This window comes from Arvicola amphibius, chromosome 10 (assembly GCF_903992535.2).
Source record: "Arvicola amphibius chromosome 10, mArvAmp1.2, whole genome shotgun sequence".
Lineage (NCBI taxonomy): Eukaryota > Metazoa > Chordata > Mammalia > Rodentia > Cricetidae > Arvicola > Arvicola amphibius.
In genome coordinates, this window is record NC_052056.1 from 2,311,924 (window position 1) to 2,332,673 (window position 20,750).

At 45.4% G+C, this 20,750-nt stretch overlaps 1 protein-coding gene across 1 annotated transcript; it reads left to right on the forward strand.

Annotated features, from left to right (window-relative positions):
* Window positions 1-14,807: 14,807 nt before the first annotated feature.
* On the forward strand, window positions 14,808-19,969 carry Hmgn1 (high mobility group nucleosome binding domain 1). Its single transcript, XM_038345487.2, has 6 exons — window positions 14,808-14,952; window positions 15,110-15,139; window positions 15,227-15,256; window positions 15,351-15,401; window positions 18,088-18,210; window positions 19,199-19,969. Exons 1-6 carry the CDS (start codon window positions 14,938-14,940, stop codon window positions 19,241-19,243), a joined length of 294 nt encoding a protein of 97 aa, XP_038201415.1. The 5' UTR covers window positions 14,808-14,937; the 3' UTR covers window positions 19,244-19,969.
* Window positions 19,970-20,750: the final 781 nt, after the last annotated feature.

The following is a 20,750-nucleotide window of genomic DNA, read 5'->3' on the forward strand; positions in this document are numbered from 1 at the left end:
GCAGAGCAGCTGGATATCTGAGTTTGAGACCAGCCGGGTCTACAGAAAGTTCAAGGTTATCCTTGGGGTACAGAGACGGGAAGCCAGTCTATGATACACGGGACCCTGTCTCACAAAGAGTTACCAAGTCCTCTGTGGTTGAGATATTTTACTAACAGAATATGATAATGGACCCAAAGTCCCCAGCCTGTTTCTTCCTGGTGGTTAACTAAGCACTGTGTCTGACACCTAAAATGCCAAGACACTAAGACACCACCAAAGCCAACTCAGTGAACCAATGAGTTTTCCTGAGTTTACTTACAGGAATATGAATGAGGAGCAAAAATGACTCAAAGACAGGTTCATCACCAGAGCCCACCCACTGTGGGTGACAGCTCTCAAAGCTGGGAACCTAGAACACACTGCACCACCCGCAGGAGACTCAACAAGCTGGGAAGTGCCCTTTCTAAGATCACACATAGTCTAAACCTCTTTCCGGCAGCTCAGCTAGTTTCTGTTTCTTCCAGGCAGTGGATCTGTTACCAAGAATGTTCTTCACAGCTCAGCTGGTCTGAGTCTTCTTTTTTTTTTTTTTAGAGCCTGTCCTGGAACTAGCTCTTGTAGACCAGGCTGGCCTCAAACTCACAGAGATCCGCCTGCCTCTGCCTCTGCCTCCCGAGTGCTGGGATTAAAGGCGTGCGCCACCACCGCCCGGCAGGTCTGAGTCTTCTTTGGAGCTTTGCTCAGTTAGTCTGAGAGGGACACTCAGCTTTCATTGTTTATTCTGGCAGCGAGGGGTCTATGAATTTAGTCAATCTCAGGGACTTCCTGCAGCTATTCTGAGTTGTTTAGCTTCCTGCTGAAGGCACTTCCCTGCAGGATGGACTATTTCAACCTCCGAGAGATGTTATGCAACAGAATGGTATCTGCATCATTTAGTAGGTTTTTTTTTCATAGTAAGAGACTTCAACACTCCACTCTCCCCAATGGACAGGTCAACCAGACAGAATCTTAACAGAGAAATAAGAGAATAGATGTCATGATTCAAATGGACTTAACAGACATCTACAGAACATCCCACCCAAACACTACAGAATACACCTTCTCAGCACCTCATGGAACCTTCTCTAAAACTGATCACATACTTGATAAGAAAGTAAGTCTTAGCAGATACAAAAAAATGGAATAACCCCCTATATTTTATGGGATCACCATGATTTAAAGTTAGAATTTGACAACAACAGTAATTGCAGAAAGCCTGCAAACTCATGGAAATTGAACAGTGCTCAATTGAACCACCCCTGGGTCAAGGAAGAAATAAAGAAAGAAATTAAAGCCGGGCAATGGTGGCGCATGCCTTTAATCCCAGCACTCGGGAGGCAGAGGCAGGTGGATCTCTGTGAGTTCGAGACCAGCCTGGTCTACAGAGCTAGTTCCAGGACAGGCACCAAAGCCACAGAGAAACCCTGTCTCGAAAAACCAAAAAAAAAAAAAAAAAAGAAAGAAAGAAAGAAAGAAAGAGAAATTAAAGACTTCCTAGAATTCAACGAAAATGAAGGCACAACATATCCAAATCTATGGGACACTATGAGAGCAGTGCTAAGAGGAAAGTTCATAGCACTAAGTGCCTACATAAAGAAAGTGGAGAAATCTCATACTAGTGACTTAACAGCACACCTGAAAGCTCTAGAACAAAAAGAAGCAAACTAGCCCAGGAGGAGTAGAAGACAGGAAATAATCAAATTGAGGGCTGCAATCAGTAAAATAGAAACAAAGAAAACAATGCAAAGAATCAATGAAACAAAGAGCTGGTTCTTTGAGAAAATCAACAAGACAGACAAACCCTTATCCAAACTAATCAAAAGGCAGAAAGAGAACATCCAAATTAACAAAATCAGAAATGAAAAGGGGGACATAACAACAGACAATGAGGAAATCCAGAGAATCATTAGGTCTTACTATAAAAACCTGTTCCACAAAATTGGAAAATGTAAAAGAAATAAACAATTTTCGGAATAGGTACCACATACCAAAATTAAATCAAGACCAGGTGGACAGTTTAACTAGAGCTGTAAGAAAATCAAAACGCTCCCAACCAAAAAGAGCCCAGGGCCAGACGGTTTCAGTGCAGAATTCAAGTCCAGAACTTTCAAGAAGAGCTGACACCTATATGCCTCAAAGTGTTCCACATAATAAAACAGAAGGAACATTGCCAAACTCTTTCTATGAGGCTGATAGAAACCTGATACCCGATACCAAAACTAAACAAAGACTCAACCAAGAAAGAGAATTACAGACCAATCTCACTCATGAACATAGATTCAAAAATACTCAAAAAAAAAAAAAATACTGTCAAGCAGAATCCAAGAACACATTTAAAAAAATCATCCACCCTTATCAAGTCAGCTTCATCCCAGAGTTGCAGGGATGGTTCAACATACGAATATCAATGTAATCCACCATATAAATAAACTGAAAAAAAAAACACATGATCACCTCATTAGATGCTGAAAAAGCATTGGACAAAATCCATCACCCCTTCATGATAAAGGTCTTGGAGAGATCAGGGATACAAGGAACATATCTAAACATAATAAAAGTAGTACACAACAAACTGACAGACAAAATCAAATTAAATGGAGAGAAACTCAAAGCAATTCCACCAAAATCAGGAACAAGACAAGACTGCCCACTCTCTCCATATCTATTTAACATAGTTCTTGAAGTTCTGGCTAGAGCAATAAAACAACAAAAGGAGATCAAGGGAATTGATTGGAAAGGAAGGAGTTAAACTTTCACTAGTTACAGTTGATATGATAGTAGATATAAATGACCCCAAAACCTCTACCAGGGAACTCCTAAGACTGATAAATATCTTCAGTAATGTGGCAGGATACAAGATCAACTCATATACAAAAATAAAGAAGCTGAGAAAAAAACAGAGAAAAATCACTCTTCACAATAGCCACAAATAACATAAAATATCTTGGGGCAACACTAACCAAAGAAGTGAAAGACCTGTTCTACAAGAACTTTAAGTCTTTGAATAAAAAAAAAAATAGAAGAATATGCCAGAAAATAGAAGGATCTTGGATAAGGTAGGATCAACATAGTAAAAATGGCAATCCTACCAAAAACATTCCATTGGTTCAATGCAATTCTCATTAAAATCCCAACACAATTCTTCACAGACCTTAAAAGAACAATATGGAAATAAAAAAACCCAGGATAGTCAAAACATTTCTGTACAATAAAGGAACTTAGAGGCATCACCATCCCTGACATCAAGCTTTATTATAGAGCTACAGTAATGAAAACAGATTGGTATTCGCATAAAAGCAGAGAGGTCGTCCTATGGAATCAAATTGAAGACACAGATATTAGTCCACACACTTTGAACACATGATTTTTGGCAAAGAAGCTAAAATTATACAATGGAAAAAAGAAAGCATCTTCAACAATGGTGTTGGTATAACTGAATGTCAACATATAGAAAAATTCAAATAGATCCATATTTTCCCCATGCACAAAACTCAAGTCCAAATGGATTAAAGACCTCAATATAAATCCAACCATGCTGAACTTCATAGAAGTAAAAATGGGAAGCAGCCTTCAATGCATGGGCACAGGAAAGCACTTCCTAAATATAACACTAGTAGCACAGACACTGAGAGCAACAATAAATAAATGGACCTCCTGAAATTGAGAAGCTTCTGTAAAGCAAAAGACTCAGTCAATAAGACAAAAAAAGGCAGCCTACAGAATTGGAAAAGATCTTCAGCAATCCCACATCAGACAGAGGACTGATCTCCAAAAAATGTAAAGAACTCAAGAAATTAGACACAAAAATTCCAAATAATACAACTGAAAGATGGGGTACAGAGCTAAACAGAAAATTCTCAACAGAAGAATCTCAAATGGCCAAAAAACACTTAAGGAATTACTCAACATCCTTAGCCATCAGGGAAATGCAAATCAAAACAACTCTGAGATACCTTCTTATAACCAGTCAGAACAGCTAAGATCAAAAATACCAATGACAGTCTATGCTGGAGAGGATGTGGAGTAAGGGGAACACTCCTCCATTGCTGGTGGGAATGCAAACTTGTACAACCACTCTGGAAATCAGTATGGTGGTTTCTCAGAAAATTGGGAATCAACCTACCTGAGGACCCAGCAATACCACTCTTTGGCATATACAAAAGATGCTCAATTATACTACAAGGACATTTGTTCAGCTATAGTCATAGCAGCATTATTTGTAATAGCCAGAACCTGGAAACACCTAGGTGCCCCTCAACCAAAGAATGGATAAAGAAAATATAGTACATTTATACAATGGAGTTACTACTCAGCAGTAAAATACAATGACATCTTGAAATTTGCATGGAAATGGATGGAAGTAGGAAAATAAAACAACCTGGGTGAGGTAACCCAGACCCCAAAAGATGAACATGGTATGTACTCACTCATAAGTAGATATTAGACGCAAAGCCAAGGATATACCCTATAGTCAGTGATTCTAGAGAAGCTAAGTAACAAGGTAAACCCTAAGAAAAACATACATAGATCCATCTGGAAAGGGTAAATAGATAAGATCACCTGACAAAATTGGGAGCATGGGGATGGGAGGAGAAGGAAGGGTGGAAGAGGAAGAGGAGGAGATAAAGGGAGGGGGAGGAGAACTTGAGGGAACGATATAGACGAGATGGAGGAAGGGCAGAGATGAGAGCAAGAAAAGAAATTTTGATTGAGGGAGCCATTATGGGGCTAGCAAGAAACCTGGCACTGGAGAAATTCCCAGCAATCCACAAGGATGACCCCAGCTAAGACCCTAAGCAATAGAGAGAGAGCCCAAATTGGCCTTGCCCTGTAGTCAGACTGATGAATATCTTAAATGCCACCATAGAACCTACATCTAGCAACTCATGGAAACAGATGCAGAGACCCATGGTGGAGCATTGGGCTGAGTTCCCAAAGTCCAGTTGAAGAGTGGAAGGAGTGAGAATATGAGCAAAGAGGTCAAGACTGTGATGGGGACACCCACTGAAACAGTTTACCTGAGCTAATGGGAGCTCACCAACTCTAGCAGGACAGAGAAGGAAACAGCATAGGTCCAAACTAGTCCCTCTGAATGTGGGTGACAGTTGTATGGCTGGGGCAGACTGTGGGGCCCCTGGCAATTGTACCAGGATTTATCCCTACTGCTTGTTCTGGTTTTGGGGGGAACCCATTCTCTTTGATTGGATACCTTGCTCAGTGTAGATATAGTAGGGAGGGCCTTGGACCTTCCCCAAAGCCATGTGCCTTACCCTCTCTGAGGAGTGGATGGCAGGGGTGAGGTGAGGATTGGTGGAGGGAGGAGTGGGAACTGGGTTTGGTATGTAAAATGAAAAAAAATAATTTTTTTCTTTTTTAAAAAAATAAAATAGGGCTGGAGAGATGGCTCAGCAGTTAAGAACATTGCCTGCTCTTCCAAAGGTCCTGAGTTCAATTCCCAGCAACCACGTGGTGGCTCACAACCATCTGTAATGAGGTCTGGTGCCCTCTTCTGGCCTTCAGGCATACACACAGACAGAATATCGTATGCATAATAAATAAATAAATAAATGGATGAATGGATAAATAAATAAATAATAAATATTTAAAAACAAAATAAAATAAAGTATAAAAAAATCAAGGGGGCTGGAGAGATGGCTCAGAGGTCAAGAGCCCTGGCTGCTTTTCCAGAGGACCTAGGTTCAATTCCCTACACCCTCAACACAGTCCAGAACCGTCTGTAACTCCAGTTCCAGGGGATCTGACACACTCACACAGACATACATGCAGGCAAAACACCAATTCACATAAAATAAAAATTAAAAATTTAAAGAAATCAAATCACAGTTTAATTGCTTAAAAATGTAGATAGCTTTTCCTAATTAAATGTAAGCGTAACCTCGTTCAGTTTGTGACTCAGAGTCTGTCTTCTTATGTAATTGGGAAACTTCCCACTCCATGTATTGAGACGATTGCTTGCTACAAATGTTCTTTGAGCAGTGTCAGGCTGTGTGCTCTGCTTGCCACACCAAACACATGTGAATGTGTTACAGGCCTTCTCGGACCGCCAGCCCTCAAATCATGACACGGAGACTTATTACTAGTTATGAATGCTCAGCCTTATCTTATGCTTGTCCTACTAACTCTTTTTTTTTTTTTTTTTTTTTTTTTTTTTTTTTTTTTTTTGGTTTTTCGAGACAGGGTTTCTCTGCAGCATTTTTAGAGCCTGTCCTGGAACTAGCTCTTGTAGACCAGGCTGGCCTCGAACTCACAGAGATCCGCCTGCCTCTGCCTCCCGAGTGCTGGGATTAAAGGCGTGCGCCACCACCGCCCGGCATGTCCTACTAACTCTTATAACTTAATTTAAACTTTCTCTTCCTTTGTGCTTTTCCTTGGGACTTTTTACCTTTCTTTCATTCTGTACGTCCTCCTTTCCTGTGTTTCTCTGTGGCTGGCTGACTGGCCACAGGCATCTCCCCCTCTCTCTCCCTCATTCTCCCTTGAGCCTAGATTCTTCCTCCTACTTATTCTCTCTGCCTGTCAGCCCTGTCTATCCCTCTCCTGCCTAGCTATTGGTTGTTAAGCTTTTTATTAGACCAATCAGGTGCCTTAGGCAAGCAAGGTGAAACAGCAACACATCTTTACAGAGTTAAATAAACGCAGCATAAACAAGAGCAATGCACCTTTACGTAAAAGTAATACTCTTCAACAGTATGTGAACTACATTGGTGGAGATGCCCATGGAGGCCCAGAGAGGTTTGTGGATTTCTGGACTTACAGGAAGTTTAAGCTATAGGCTTAAGATGATGTAGGCGCTGGGAACTGAACCCGGTTATCTGCAAGAAAGAGTGCTCTCAACTGCTGAGCTGTCTCTCCAACTCCTGCTTTGGTTTCTCTGAAAGGGGAAAAAAATGAAAAGACATTCAAATAGAAACCACATTTATGGGCTGGATAGATCGCTCAGTGGTTAGGAGCACTGACTGCTGTTCCGGAGGACCTGGGTTCAGTTCCCAGCGCCCACATGACAGCTTGCTGGTGTCTATTACTCAAGTTCCAGTTCCACTCACACACAGACACACAAGCAGTTGGAACACCAAAGCACATAAAATAAAAATAAACAAATAAAAAAAAAAAGAAACCGCATTTTATGTCACGTAACTATAAAGAAGAGTTGCTAATGTCGCTTTGCTTTGTCCTTTGTTATATCAAAATGAAGTACACTTCCCAGAAAGGGCACAGAAATATTTTTGCCTTTTCATTGTATAAAGGTGAGAGTATTTGGGGGGAGGGGGGTGAGACAGGGTTTCTCTGTGTAGCCCTTGCTGTCCTGGAACTAGCTCTGTAGACCAGGCTGTCCTTAAACTCACAAAGATCTTCCTGCTTCTGCCTCCCAAGTGCTGAGATTAAAGGTAATGTGTTACCACTGCCCGACAAGAATATTGTTAATAGAACGTTTTGCTGCCAGACATTATGGTTGCGCATGCCTAGCATCCCAGCATCTGGGAGACAGGGCAGGAGATGCTGACTTTGAGGCCATCGTGGGCTGCCTTAGACAATGTCTCCAAACAGCAACAACAAAATTCCACTTTTTGATTGTTATTCTGGTCAAAACTGAAAACCACAGCTGCAGGTTAATCCATATAAAGCAGCTCCCTGCTCTAGGTCTGACGGGACCGGCATCCCTCACAGCCCATCAGTTAAGTGTATCATTTTGCCATTCCCTGTCTTTAGAGTTAACAGGAGCCAGCAAAACCCACACTTGTTCACTGCACAGGTTCTCAGGAAGCAGGTACAACAAGTCCCCTTAACATTAGAATGGACAGTTTTCATTTTTCTTGAGTATTAAACAGCTGTTTCTTCGAGGGAGTGGTTCTCCTTTGAACCACGTTGGGGAGAAACAAGGAATGAAAGCAGTCCTTCCTGCCCACATCTGGAGGCAGGACAGAACGATTTGACCAAACTCTGGCAGGTTTAGTATTCTTCTAAAATGACAAATGCTATGAACTGTTTGGAATAAAAGGTTCACCATAGAATTAGATTTTTGCTTTTCTTTTTTTTTTTTTCTTTTTTTTCCTTTCGTTGTTTGTTTGCTTGTTTTTCAAGATAGGGTTTCTCTGTGTAGCCCTGGCTGTCCTGGAACTCACTCTATAGATCACACTGGTCTCAAACTCAGAAATGTGCCTGCCTCTATTTCCTGAGTGCTGGGATTAAAGGTGTGTACCACCACCACCAGGGAAGGGTTACTTTTTTAAAAGCTACCAAACAAGAGAAAAGCTGAGTTCCACTCTGGTCCTGCCAAGTTATTCTCCCTATAGGTGACCACTGGCTGCCTAAAGGACTGAAATACAAGACACCCCAAGACCAAGTTCTCCAGCACAAAGGAGATTTATTTGTCCCAGAGGGATAAAGACAGGGAAAAGAGACAAAGACCAAGAGATAAAGAGGAGGGAGGGGAAGAGAACACGAGAGGGAATGGTATTTGCCCTGGAGAGACAAAAGACTGCCTCTGGTTGGTGAGAGAAGGGAGAGCCTGACAGAACTGACCCAAAGGCAAACGGCAGTTTATAAAGGAAAAGGGGAAAACTTCGTGTTAGGATGAGGTGTTTGATTTTGACTGGGTATGTTGATTTGATTAGAGCAGCACAAAGGAGGTTTTTGATTGCTGGACTTTAATACTTTTGTAGCTTGACTTGGTGGTTAGCGTCAGGGGCAGGAAGTAGACAAATAAAGGAACAGATCTTGGTGGCTCCTTTAGCTAGGCTGAGGGGACAGGGGAGAGGGAAGGCCTGCCGGAGCCGTGTCTGCTGCACACAGGCCTGCTAGAGTCCCTTTCAAATCGTCCTCTGCACAAACAAGACAAAGAACAGGCGGGGCAATGCGAGGAAAGCCTTACGGGTGGCTTTACCCGAAGATTTAGATTAGAGCACGTGTCTCACCAGATAGAAAGAAGACAGCAATTAGCATGGCCCTGAAGTGAAGGCTGCCCAAGGGGAAGAAGTCAAGGGAGCAGGAAATGGTGGCACCATTGAGGCAAGGAGGACAAGAGCACAGACACCCTAAACACGTCAGACCAGGTTTCTGGAAAGTGGAAGACAGAAGTCTTTACTTTAACAGGAGTCACACGGTCTGACTTGAGGTTCTAAAGATTCACTCATTGATTTTCCTATGCAATTGCTCAGTTTCAAAGCATCTAAGCCTCATCTGCTACCAAACCATGTCCAGTGGGCTTGCTGCCAACATCGCACTCCAGTGCTTCTATGACTTTTCCTCCCCTACAATTCCAGCTGATCATAGTCCATTAAAACATTTTTCTAAGCCAGATGGTGGTAGCGCACGCCTTTATCCCAGCACTCGGGAGGCAGAGGCAGGCAGATCTCTGTGAGCTAGAGGCCAACCTGGTCTACAGAGTGAGTTCCAGGGCAGGTATGTAACAGGGCAAGGCCGTGCAGAGTCTCCTCCATCTTGTAGTCTTGCTCAGGCTCAGGCAAGAATTTGATCTCCTTGATGGAAAATCCAGTGGAAAATTACCCAACTCTGTCCTAAGACCTGACGCCAAGATGTCCCAGATAACTTATCTTGGTTCCTGTTAAACTGCTTGCTTGAGAAAATGTCCCCCTGCAGCTGCAGAGCGGATACCGGGATGTGGTTTCTGCCTTTAAAAGCCTCTTGGTCTAAATGCTCAGGGCTACACTTAGGGCCTGACTACCTGAGTACTAGTAGCCTGCTGGAACAAAGGCTTTTTTTTTGTAACAGCCATGGCTGTCCTGGAACTTGCTCTGTAAACCAGGCTGGCCTCAAACTCACAGAGATCTGCCCGCCTCTGCCTCCCTAATGCTGGGATTAAGGTGTGCATAGCCACCACCTGGCAAATAAAGACTTTTAATTGACTATAAACTGTGCTTGGAAGGCTCCCCATAAGATTTAGGAGGCCCCAGTGAGATCCCCAGAGACTGGACCTCAACACATAGGGAAAGAGTACACAGGCTGGGAAGAACTCTTAAGGAGTGTGCACTCTGAGATGTCCCTGGGCCCCAAGGAAATCCTCTGTGAGTGATTGTTGCCAATCGCTCTGGAGGCACACGGATGCTGCCACGCAGAAGAGAAAAAAAGAGGGGGGCATTGAAAGTCATCTGATCTGACCCCTCTGGAATTCAGTTTGGTTATATATTATATTTCTATAATATCTGGTTAGGAAAAAAGAAGGCAGGTAAGACATGACCATAGATCCTGTGTCCAAGATATGTATGAGACCTCCTCTGACTCCCCTTGTCTGTTCTGGTGTCTGAATGTGTGGTGGCTGTCTTTATTATGTGTCTCTGTATGACTGTATACCTCCCTATACAAGAAGTGTGTTTCCATCAGCTCTGTTGGTTGGAGAAACAGATCTAAATGGAATGGAGAGTGAGCCATCCCAAAACCACAGCCACCAAAAAGGGGATTCCGCAGAAACCAGAGGCAATAGAGCTGCAGAGGTGGCCCTAGAGGAGGTGAGTGTGAAACCAAAACAGGAGCCATATTGTTATCCATTGTTAATGTCTCCATATCACATCCTTATCCATTGTTACTGTCTCTGTACCACATCCTTATCCATTGTTACTGTCTCCGTACCACACTGTTATCCATTGTTAATGTCTCCATATCACATCCTTATCCATTGTTTCTGTCTCCGTACCACACTGTTATACATTGTTACTGTCTCTGTACCACATCCTTATCCATTGTTACTGTCTCCGTACCACGCTGTTATACATTGTTACTGTCTCTGTACCACATCCTTATCCATTGTTACTGTCTCTGTACCACGCTGTTATACATTGTTACTGTCTCTGTACCACATCCTTATCCATTGTTACTGTCTCTGTACCACAGTGTTATACATTGTTACTGTCTCTGTACCACACTGTTATACATTGTTACTGTCTCCGTACCATACTACTATCCATTGTTACTGACTCCGTACCACACTGCTATCCATGGTTACTGTCTCCATAGCTTACAAGAATAAGTTTCTGTTTCCTAAGCCTAAAGTGTCCTAGAAACTGTGTTTTTCAACCTATGCTGAATTTGTATTCCATGACGTATATCCACTTGCTAAACTCCAGAACTGGTGATACATGGTTGCCCTTTTGCCTTCCCAGAATGCCTCTTCCCAGTTATCTTGATGACTCCCCTTCTATGACGTATTCTTGCATTTTTCTATTCTACAGGCAGCCTCCAGCCAAGTCCCCCATGCCTCTGTCCAGTTGCTAAGAGGCAATCATCTCAACAGTTTTCTACCAACCCTAACTCTTCCTCACAAAAGAGACCTCAAAAGACAGTGAGGGGCTGCTCTCTGAAACCCCGACTTAGGGGAAGGCACTCATCTGGCCAGTCCCTTGTGCACTTTAATCAGACAGCCATGGAAATGTTTTTTAGCCCCCTCAGGTCTAACATGAGGCTTCTCCCAGTCCTGGTAACCCAGTTTACTGGACTGCAGGTAATGCACCCTGGGGTGAGACTGACTGGAGGAAGAATGACTGGCCAGACAGGATAGCAAGGATGATAGATGCTGCCAGACAGCAACTCATCCTTCTCTGGAGTCTGGTGTCATCCCCTGGGGGAGGGGGCAGGAAAGGCCGGTAAGAAGGACAGATGGATCTGGACTCAGGCCCCTTAAAGATAAAGGTGAAAATGACCAGGGTTTACTATGGCAGGGGACACAATCCCCATCTGCCCCAACCCTGGATGAGGGGATTCAGAAAAACCACAGATGGGAAACTTTTGAATCAATCTCTGCTCTCTTATGTCCCTTCTAGAGATGGAACAATATAGGTGTAGGAAAACCACAGGGGTCAGTAAATCAGGTTGTGGAGAAGACTGGCCTTCAAATTGTAAAGAAGAAAAAGGCCTTCAGGAATTATTTTATGTGTGGCCTACCAAGGACTAGGTCCTTGCATCATGTCATTACCTGGCTGGTTTGTACCAATGGACTGAGGAAAGGTGCCTCCTGCTACTCAGTGGAAAGGCACACCCCACTCTATGTATACTGGTCTGTTATCCTCCAGCTGTCTGCCTATAATGGAGAAGAGGGAAGAGCTCTTATCAGCCTTGGGTAAACGTTAATAAAGGTTGAATGGACCCTAATTCTGGTTCTGATTCTAGTAGAGGCAGGAATAGCCACTAAAGCTGTCGTAGGCACCTCAAGCTTCATTGTTGGGAATCAAAACTTTGAGGAGCTCAGTTTCCAGATGGAAACTTAGATTTAGGCCACTTGGAGAATTCTATCTCCAGGCTGGACAGCCAACTCGACTCCCTCACAAAGGTAGTCCTACAGAACTGAAGGAGGCTGAACCCTCTTTTAATGACAAAGGGAAGACTTTGCACAGCCTCAGGGGAACTTGTTTCCATGCTAACCCATCAGTGATAGTTAGTGAAAACATTGCCATAGTCAGAGAACACCTCAAAGAAAGGAGGAGACTTAGATCACACCACTGGTACCAGTCTGTTTGCCTGGTCCCAGTGGCTGACCACCTGACTGTCAGCATTAGCTAAACCATTGATTCTTTATCTGATCAGACTTATGGATGGGACCCTGTATACTCAACTGCATGGCCAACTATATCTTTGTGGTTTGGCGGAATGAATTCCCACAATAATAAACTCAGCTAAGCTCTTGGTCCTTAGGACCAGCTGTGCCCCCTTACAATAGGACTAGCTAATGATTTGATTCATGCCCACAGTGGGAAATGTGACAGGAAAAGAAGCGCAGAGGTTCCTCCATCTTGTATTCTTGCTCAGGTCTTTTTGGATTGAACTAGAATTTGATCTTCTTAATGGAAAATGCTGTGGGAAACTACTCTAGGAAGGCCAAGATGTCCCAGGTAACTTAGTTCCCATTAAACTGCTTATGAAAACCTCTCCCTACAGCTGCTGAGGGAGATACCAGGATGTGGTTTTTGTCGTTAAAAGCCCCTAGGTCGCTGGGTGGTGGTGGTGCAGGCCTTTAATCCCAGTACTTGGGAGGCAGAGACAGGTGGATCTCTGTGGAGGCCAACCTAGTCTACAAAGTGAGCTCCAGGACAGGCTCTAAAGTTACAGGGAAACCCTGTCTCAAAGAAGAAAAAAGAAAGGAGGGAAGGAGGGAGGGAGGGAGGGAAAGAAAGAAAAGAGAAAGAAAGAAAGAAAGAAAGAAAGAAAGAGAAAGAAAGAAAGAAAAAAGAAAGAAAGAAGAAAAAGAAAGAAAGGAAAGAAAGAAAAGAAAGAAAGAAAGAAAGAAAGAGAGAAAGAGAGAAAGAAAAAGAAAGAAAGAAAAGAAAGAAAGAAAGAAAGAAAGAAAGAAAGAAAGAAAGAAAGAAAGAAAAAGAGTCCCTTGTTCTAAATGCTGCTCTGGGCTACACGTGGGTTCCGAATACCGACTGGAGTGTAGCCGTAACAAAGGCTTTGAGTTCGCTATAAACTGTGTCTGCTTGGTCATCTCTGGTAGGCTCCCTGTAACAAACTTTAGTTTATGGGTTTGGTTTTTTGGTGGTAGTTTTTTTTGAGACAGGGTTCCTCTCTGTAGCTTTGTCTGTCCTGGAACTTGTTCTGTAAACCAGGCTGGCCTCGAATATAAGAGATCCAAATCAAGAGGGTACAATCAGAAGACAGAACAGAGACAGGAAATGCATTTGGTTTTTATCCTAACTCAGGTGGTGATAGTGTCTTTTCCCCAATGGCTGGGATCCGACCTCAGGGTCTTAATTCAGCTAGCTAGGCTAAAAAGACTTGGTCCAGGGGGTCACTGCTTCAAGCCTTCTAATTGGTAGAATGCAGCAAAAAAAAAAAAAAAAAAAAAAAAAAAGGTTTTACTGGGTAGGGGACTTCAGATATCTGCATGAAAATCTTACAAGTGGCAAGAAATAAGAGATCCGAATTCCCTGTCCTATCAACAAGCTTTAGAGTAGGTAAAGACATATATATATTCCTTACAATCGATGAGCAGTAACATGTCTGCAGGTAGGACTCTACTACCGAGCTTGCCGTCTACTTCAACATTAACTGCTTTTCTTAAACAAAGAAAGTTATGCGCAATCTTCCTGGCTTCGGGAATTCAGAGGTAAAACCACCGCGGCTGAGCGGAGCACCAGGTTCGGAGGGGGCGGTGCGATTCCTGCACACACTTAAGCCCAGGGGAGAGAAGGACATTAATCTGCAGTGGGTGGCTTCTCGGGGATGATGCCGGCGGGCAGGAACTCAAGCCCGAGATCCCGACAGCTGCATGCGCTAAAACCTCACCAAGCTGCATTACAAACACACCGACCCCCTGGTGAAGGCGCGCAGAAGCTGCGCCTGCGCGACATGCCAGCGCGCGCGTCTGCAGCACGGGCCACGCTGCTTCTCCTCCCCAGCCCGCGCCTCCACGGGCATTTCATGGCGAAGATCGCCTAGGCATTGCCGAACCCCAGCCACAGCCACCTTGGAGAAGACCCCGTGGGCGGGCGTTCCGGGAAGCCTCGCTGGACGAGCCGGAGAGCCAGCCGCCCGGGGCATTGTGGGAGAGCGACGCGGCGCCACGTGACACGCCCCCGCGAATCAGCGCGCAGACCGCACTTTTGCAGTCGGCTTCAAACAAACTACCTAGCGGGGTCGGGCGGCTCCGGCCCGCCCCTCGGCCGGGGTCGCGCCCGCCGAGTGAGGGGCCCGGGGGGGCGGGGCGAGGCGACGGAGTGACAGGCCGCCGCGCCTATGCGGGGACGCGGGCTCGGGCGCCGTCGGGCGGCGCAGCCAATGGGGGCGGGGGGCGGCCCGGCCGGCGGGGAGGCGCGGGGGAGAGGGGGGCGGGCCCCAATCCGGTTCCATCCGGTTCTCCCACCGCCCCCGCGGCGGGTCGCAGCAGTCCGTGCGGCGGCGGCTCCGTGACAGGTTCGGCCTCGCACGCGCCTCCCATCCAGCGCCGCCACGATGCCCAAGAGGAAGGTGAGCGCGGCGGGAGGGACGGGAGGGACGGGCGGCGGAGCCCCGAGCGGGGGTCGGGCCCGAGCGGGGTGCGGGTTCGGGAATCTTCGGGGGGCGCGGGCGGCTCGGCGTGACGTCACGCGGCCGCATTGTTCTCGGGTGCTCGCTCTTTCTGCAGGTTAGCGCGGATGGAGCGGCGAAGGCGGAGGTGAGCGCGGGCCTCGGGCGAGCCGGGGCGGGCAGGGCGGCGGGGGTGCGGTCGCAGCGTCGCTCACTCTGCTTTCTCTCTCCGCAGCCCAAGCGCCGCTCCGCGAGGCTGTCGGCCGTGAGTACCGCGGGGCCGGGGCGGGAGCGAGCGGGGCCGCACTCTGCAGGGCCGCTCGCCGCCTCTCACCTTTCTTTTTGTCCCCTCTCCCTAGAAGCCCGCCCCTGCCAAGGTGGACGCGAAGCCGAAAAAGGCCGCGGGAAAGGTAGGTCTGGAAACGGATGTGCAGGCAGGCCGCTCGTTTGAAGTTGTGGCTCCTGGAAGGTCATTGCGGGCGGCTGGGTATATCCTTAGCACTTGTGCGCGTTTGGTTTTTGCAGAGGACCTGAGTTCAGTCCCCAGCACCCACAGGGCAGCTCACGAACGTCCATCATTCCTGTTTCTAGAGGTCTCCAGCCCCAGATGCGCGCGATGCACAGACACAAGTACAGGCCTTTTTTAAGAACTCAGAAGCGTGCTATGAGCCGAAGAGATGACTCACTGGTTAAGAGCGCACACTGATTTTACAGAGGGACCTGGATCTGTTTGAGTGACAGCTCCAGGGGATAAAAAGGTGTGATGACCTCTTCTGGCCTCTGCAGGCACAGCCGGCACAGGCACATATGCGTGTATGTAATTAGAGGCAAAGAGCATTTTGTGGACATTAGTAGAAACTGATCTGTTGGGATAGTGGGCTTGCGCGTGTGTGTGTGTGTGTGTGTGTGTGTCTGTGTCTGTGTCTCGCGCGCGCACCACGGAGGCAGGAAGAGGATCTAACAGCTTTGAGCCATCAGGTGAGTCCTGGGAATTGATCTGTCTCTCCCATTCCCTCTTTGTAGTCTTTTTAAACACAGCTTCTAGAAATGGCGACAGTACCGTCAACTAAGACTTTCTCATGCCGTCGGGCAGTAGTGGCACACGCTTTTAATTCCAGTACTTGGGAGGCAGAGGCAGGTGGATCTCTGAGTTCGAGGCCAGTCTGGGCTACAGAGGGGGTTCCAGGACAGGCTCCAAAGCTACACAGAAACTGTGCATCAAACCTCCCCCCCCCCCCCCCCGTTACTTTCTTATGCCAGAGAACGACAGTAATCCCAGCATAAAAACTACTGGTGAGGGTCTAAGGAGTCGCTCTTAATCGGGTGTCTGTGCAGTTCTCTGTTGCTCCTTTTCTGTGTATAAACTATTTGGCATTCTTACCTATTTCTTGCCAAGTGTTTTATGCTTTTTATACTTTGAGCTGCCCGTGGAGTGGCCCGTGTTTGACTTCAGTGGGTTTGGGGCATCACATGTAACCATTTTTCTTTTCCCTATTGAGAGGTGAGTGGTCACTGTTTTGTCTAATGGGGATGGGGTGACACGCATGCTTCCTACACCTGGCCTTGTGTTTGAGAACAGACTTGGCAAGTGAACAGTTTGAAGGCTTAATCATATGTAGGAAGACTTGGTTAATCTAACCTACAGGTATTTTGTGTACATATTTATCTTTTTTTGTTTGAGGCCAGTTTCACTGTGACCCTGGCTAGCCACAGAAATCATAGGGGTCTGCCTGCTGCTGGGTTTGAAGATGTGACCAGCATCCACACGGGGCCTGGGTATTTTATACTTTTCAGAGTCTGGGTTCAAGCTCAAGTCCCCATCTGCTCACCAGCTAAATACAGAAGCAGTAAGGGGCTTTAAGAATGGGTCTGACAAGCAGGAAATTGGTGGAATGTGCCTATTTAATGTCAGCACTCAGGAGGCAGAGGCAGGCGAATCTCTGAGTTTGTAGCCAGCCTGGTCTACAAGCAAGTTTGAGGACAACCAATGGTGGTACACCAAGAAATTCTGTCTCAAAAAAACAAAAGAAGATAAAACAGAATGGGTCACATGAGTAGTTACCCTACTATATGAAACCCTGCTTCCACGTTCCCTTAAGACAGTATTGGTTCTCTTGTTTACCTTGGGGCCCTTGAAGTCTTGTAAGTCACCAGCACCCATAAGGAATTTGGCTTTTATTGCATCTATTTATTGATACATGTATGTGTTAGTACCACAACCGTAATCTTTACAGAGAACTGATGGTTTTTGTTGTTTTGGTTTTAGGAGGAGGGGGATCACTAAGCTCCTTCCCTATAAGCCAGATGGGATCCAGAAATAGTTTCGTACTGCTTAGGATTTAGTTTTTATATATATATATATATATATATATATATATATATATATTATTTATTTATTATGTATACAACATTCCTTCCACGTATGCTTGCATGCCAGAAGAGGGCACCAGATCCCATTAAAGATGGCTGTGAGCCACCATGTGGTTGCTGGGAATTGAACTCTCTGGAAGAACAGTCAGTGCTCTTAACCTCTGAGCCATCTCTCCAGCCCCAGGATTTAGTTTTGGACTTAATGTTTCAAGTAATATCCTCACACTAACGTGTGCTTTTCACATTCTACAAATACCCAAGTGAAAACACCTTACAATTGATCTTTTTAGCTATTCATTATATCAAGAAGGGACTGTGTGGCGGGATAGACAACATGACCTCACAACATGTGCATTGTTAAAGGTGAAAAATCCACATATGTGGGTACAGATCTTGCCAGAGCAGTGGTTGTGTGGCAGGTGGATTATTCTTGCTTAAAAGAAATTGCTGGATTAGTAGGGTTACAAGACTTGCATTTAGTCTCTGATGTGTGGTAATGCCCATGTGCTGTGGAGAATGCAGCACAGGCTTTCGGTTAAATCTCGGTTAATGAGGTGTGATGGTGGTCTTGTTGGAGTGAATCTCAAATTGTCCGATACCAAGGCTATGTTTCTGGGTGTCTGAGGTTGTCTCACAAGATACACTGTTATCCCCATTGTGGGTATGGTCTGCATCAAGTCAAAATTAAATGGAAAGTGTTAAAATGTTCTCTTGCTCTCGTTTCAGGATAAGTCATCTGATAAAAAAGTGCAAGCAAAAGGGAAGAGGGGAGCAAAGGGCAAACAAGCTGAAGTGGCCGACCAGCAAACCACGGATCTGCCTGCAGAGAACGGAGAGACTGAAAACCAGGTCAGAAGAGTACACCTGCATGCGTTCATGTTGGGTTTTGGGCAACAGATATTAAATTGAATCTTGGATGTAGCAGATTAGGGTTCGGTTCTGTTTTTCGGGACAGGATTTTTCAGTGTGTTGGCCCTGGCTCTTCTAACACTTTGTAGACCAGGCTGGCCTTGAACTCACTGAGATTTGCCTGCCTCAGCCTCCTAAATGCTGGGATTAAAGGCAGGCGCCACCACTGCTTGACTGCAGTGTAAGGTTTTGATAACAGATGTTTTGTCCTTTTGAGATAGCCTCTATAGTCTAATCCTGAAATGATGCATCTGCTTTAGCCTCCAGCTACTGGGATTCCAGGCATGAGCCACCAGGCTGACAGCAACTAGCTTTTGTTACGCTGAGGATTAGCACTCTGGTTATCCTGTGTGACTTTACCTATCAAGTCAGTCTCCAACTGGAATAGTATTATAGTAGTATTTTTTGGTATGTTCTTATTATATAGCACTGGCTGTATAGATGAAGCTGACCTTGAACTCACAATCGCTGTCTAGGGTTCTTAGTGGTCAGATATTTGCATCTCAATTTGAAAAACACCCTTACAAACCAGAGCCTTAGCCAGGTGGTGGTGGAAGAAGATGCCTTTAATCCCAGCACTTGGGAGGCAGAGGCAGGCAGAACTCTTGAGTTCAAGGCCAGGCTGGTCTCCAGAGTGAGTTCCAGGACAGCTAGGGCTACACAGAGAAACCCTGTCTCGAAAACCCAAAAGGAAAAAAAAAAGGCAGGCATAGTGACACACACCATTAATCTCTGCACTCTGGGAGAAGAGGAAGGAACATCTCTGAGCTTGAGGCCAGCTTGTTGTACGAAATAAATTCCAAGGTAGCCGGGGCTGTATGGAAGGATGGTGTCTCAGGAAAGGAAAGAGATGGCACCCATGCCGTGCTGTGTTAAGTGTTGATTGTGGCTATGGTGTACTTGATCTTTCTTTTCCTGTGGTTTGCAGAGTCCCGCCTCTGAAGGAGAAGAGAAAGAAGCCAAGTCCGACTAACCATCCATCATGTGTGTCAGTGTCCCCGCCTCCCTTCTTGTACAATCCAGAGGAATATTTTTATCAACTATTTTGTAAATGCGAGTTTTTTAGTAGCTCTAGAAACATTTTTAAAAGGTGGGGAGAAATCCTGCCTCATCCCATTTTTTAAGTGTAAATGATTTTTTTAAGAGGTTAAATCACTTGCTGGTTGTTTATTTTTTGGTACAACCAGAAAATAGCAGGATACTGAATCAGGAGAGGCTGTGACTGTCTCGGGGGTCACCATAACATTCCGTAGAGGGCTAGTTTTATATCCTACAACACAAAGCATATTCTAAGTAGTCGTGCATTTGTGTCTGGAGTATGTTCCGTTATATCCGGTGTCGTGTTTCGTAGAATTGTTGGCTACAAACCCACTCCTCGGCCCTTGCCCTGTCAGGACTGTCTGCCCGTGGCAGTCCGCTTTCCTAACCGTGTAACAATGTGAAACACTGAACTTTAGAGTGTGTTCTGGGCGTGGATAAAACGGTGAATCAGTGGAGTGGAGGATTGTGAACAATTTACTATTATGTGAGGTCTTGGGGATGGAACATTACTTGGAATAAGTTCAAAGAGAAACAACACATGGCTCTTGGGTACGTGAACACAATGTATGACTCCTCAGAGTTTGGGTACATGTTTTAAGAATTGAAATGTCTGTGTACTTTACTCCTCAACCAATAAAATCTCCGTTGTGAAAGAGTATTTGAAAGTACCAGGTTGGTTTAATTTTCTAATTAACTTCTTTTTTGTTGTTGTTGTTGTTGTTTTTCTTTCTGTGTACCCCTGGCTGTCCTAGAACTCATTCTAGACAAGGCTGGCCTCAACTCAGATATCCTCCTGCCTCTTGTCTCCTGCCTGTTTGGGATTAAAGGCGTGTGCCATCACACATGGCTTCTCTGATTCTTGAGATTTATATACTGGCTCGAGATGATGTATGCTGGCCTCGACTCCTGGAGCACTTGGGTCTGCAGCTACACAGTGGCTTCTGCTCTTCTGGGTGTTAAACTTACTGGTGACTGGGAAACCAGGCTGTTGGTAAACTACCCCTCACTTGACATTCTTGAGACAGTCTCATGTAACAGACTGGCCTGTAAATTTGTTTAGTGGCCATGGATGACTTTGAATTGATTTTCTTGCCTTAGATGCTAGGGAAATGTTCTCTGCTATTTGTTAGATCTATATTCCTGGGCAAGAGCACATAGGAGATCTGTGGGCTCAGGACTATAACTTGGTGTTAGTGTTTACCCAGCATCTGAATAGCCTTGGAGTCTATCCAACACCACCAAATGAACGGGAAAAAATTCTACAACCAAGTTCAATAGCAGATTTGTGGCTACGTTAGGGGTTGAGGCTGAAGGATGCCTGCAGCTCAGCTAGGCTGGCCAACAGGAAGTTCTGGGGACCCGAACTTAGCTCCTCACACTTCTTGCACAGCCTTGACTGTCCTGGAGCTTATTGTGTAACCCACGGAGATAGACCTGTG

Excerpts from the sequence above, each read along its gene's own strand:
- Hmgn1 (XM_038345487.2), top strand. Across the intron at positions 15,140-15,226 it reads ATGGAGCGGCGAAGGCGGAG|CCCAAGCGCCGCTCCGCGAG; the intron begins GTGAGCGCGGGC and ends CTCTCTCCGCAG. Across the intron at positions 15,402-18,087 it reads CGAAAAAGGCCGCGGGAAAG|GATAAGTCATCTGATAAAAA; the intron begins GTAGGTCTGGAA and ends CTCTCGTTTCAG.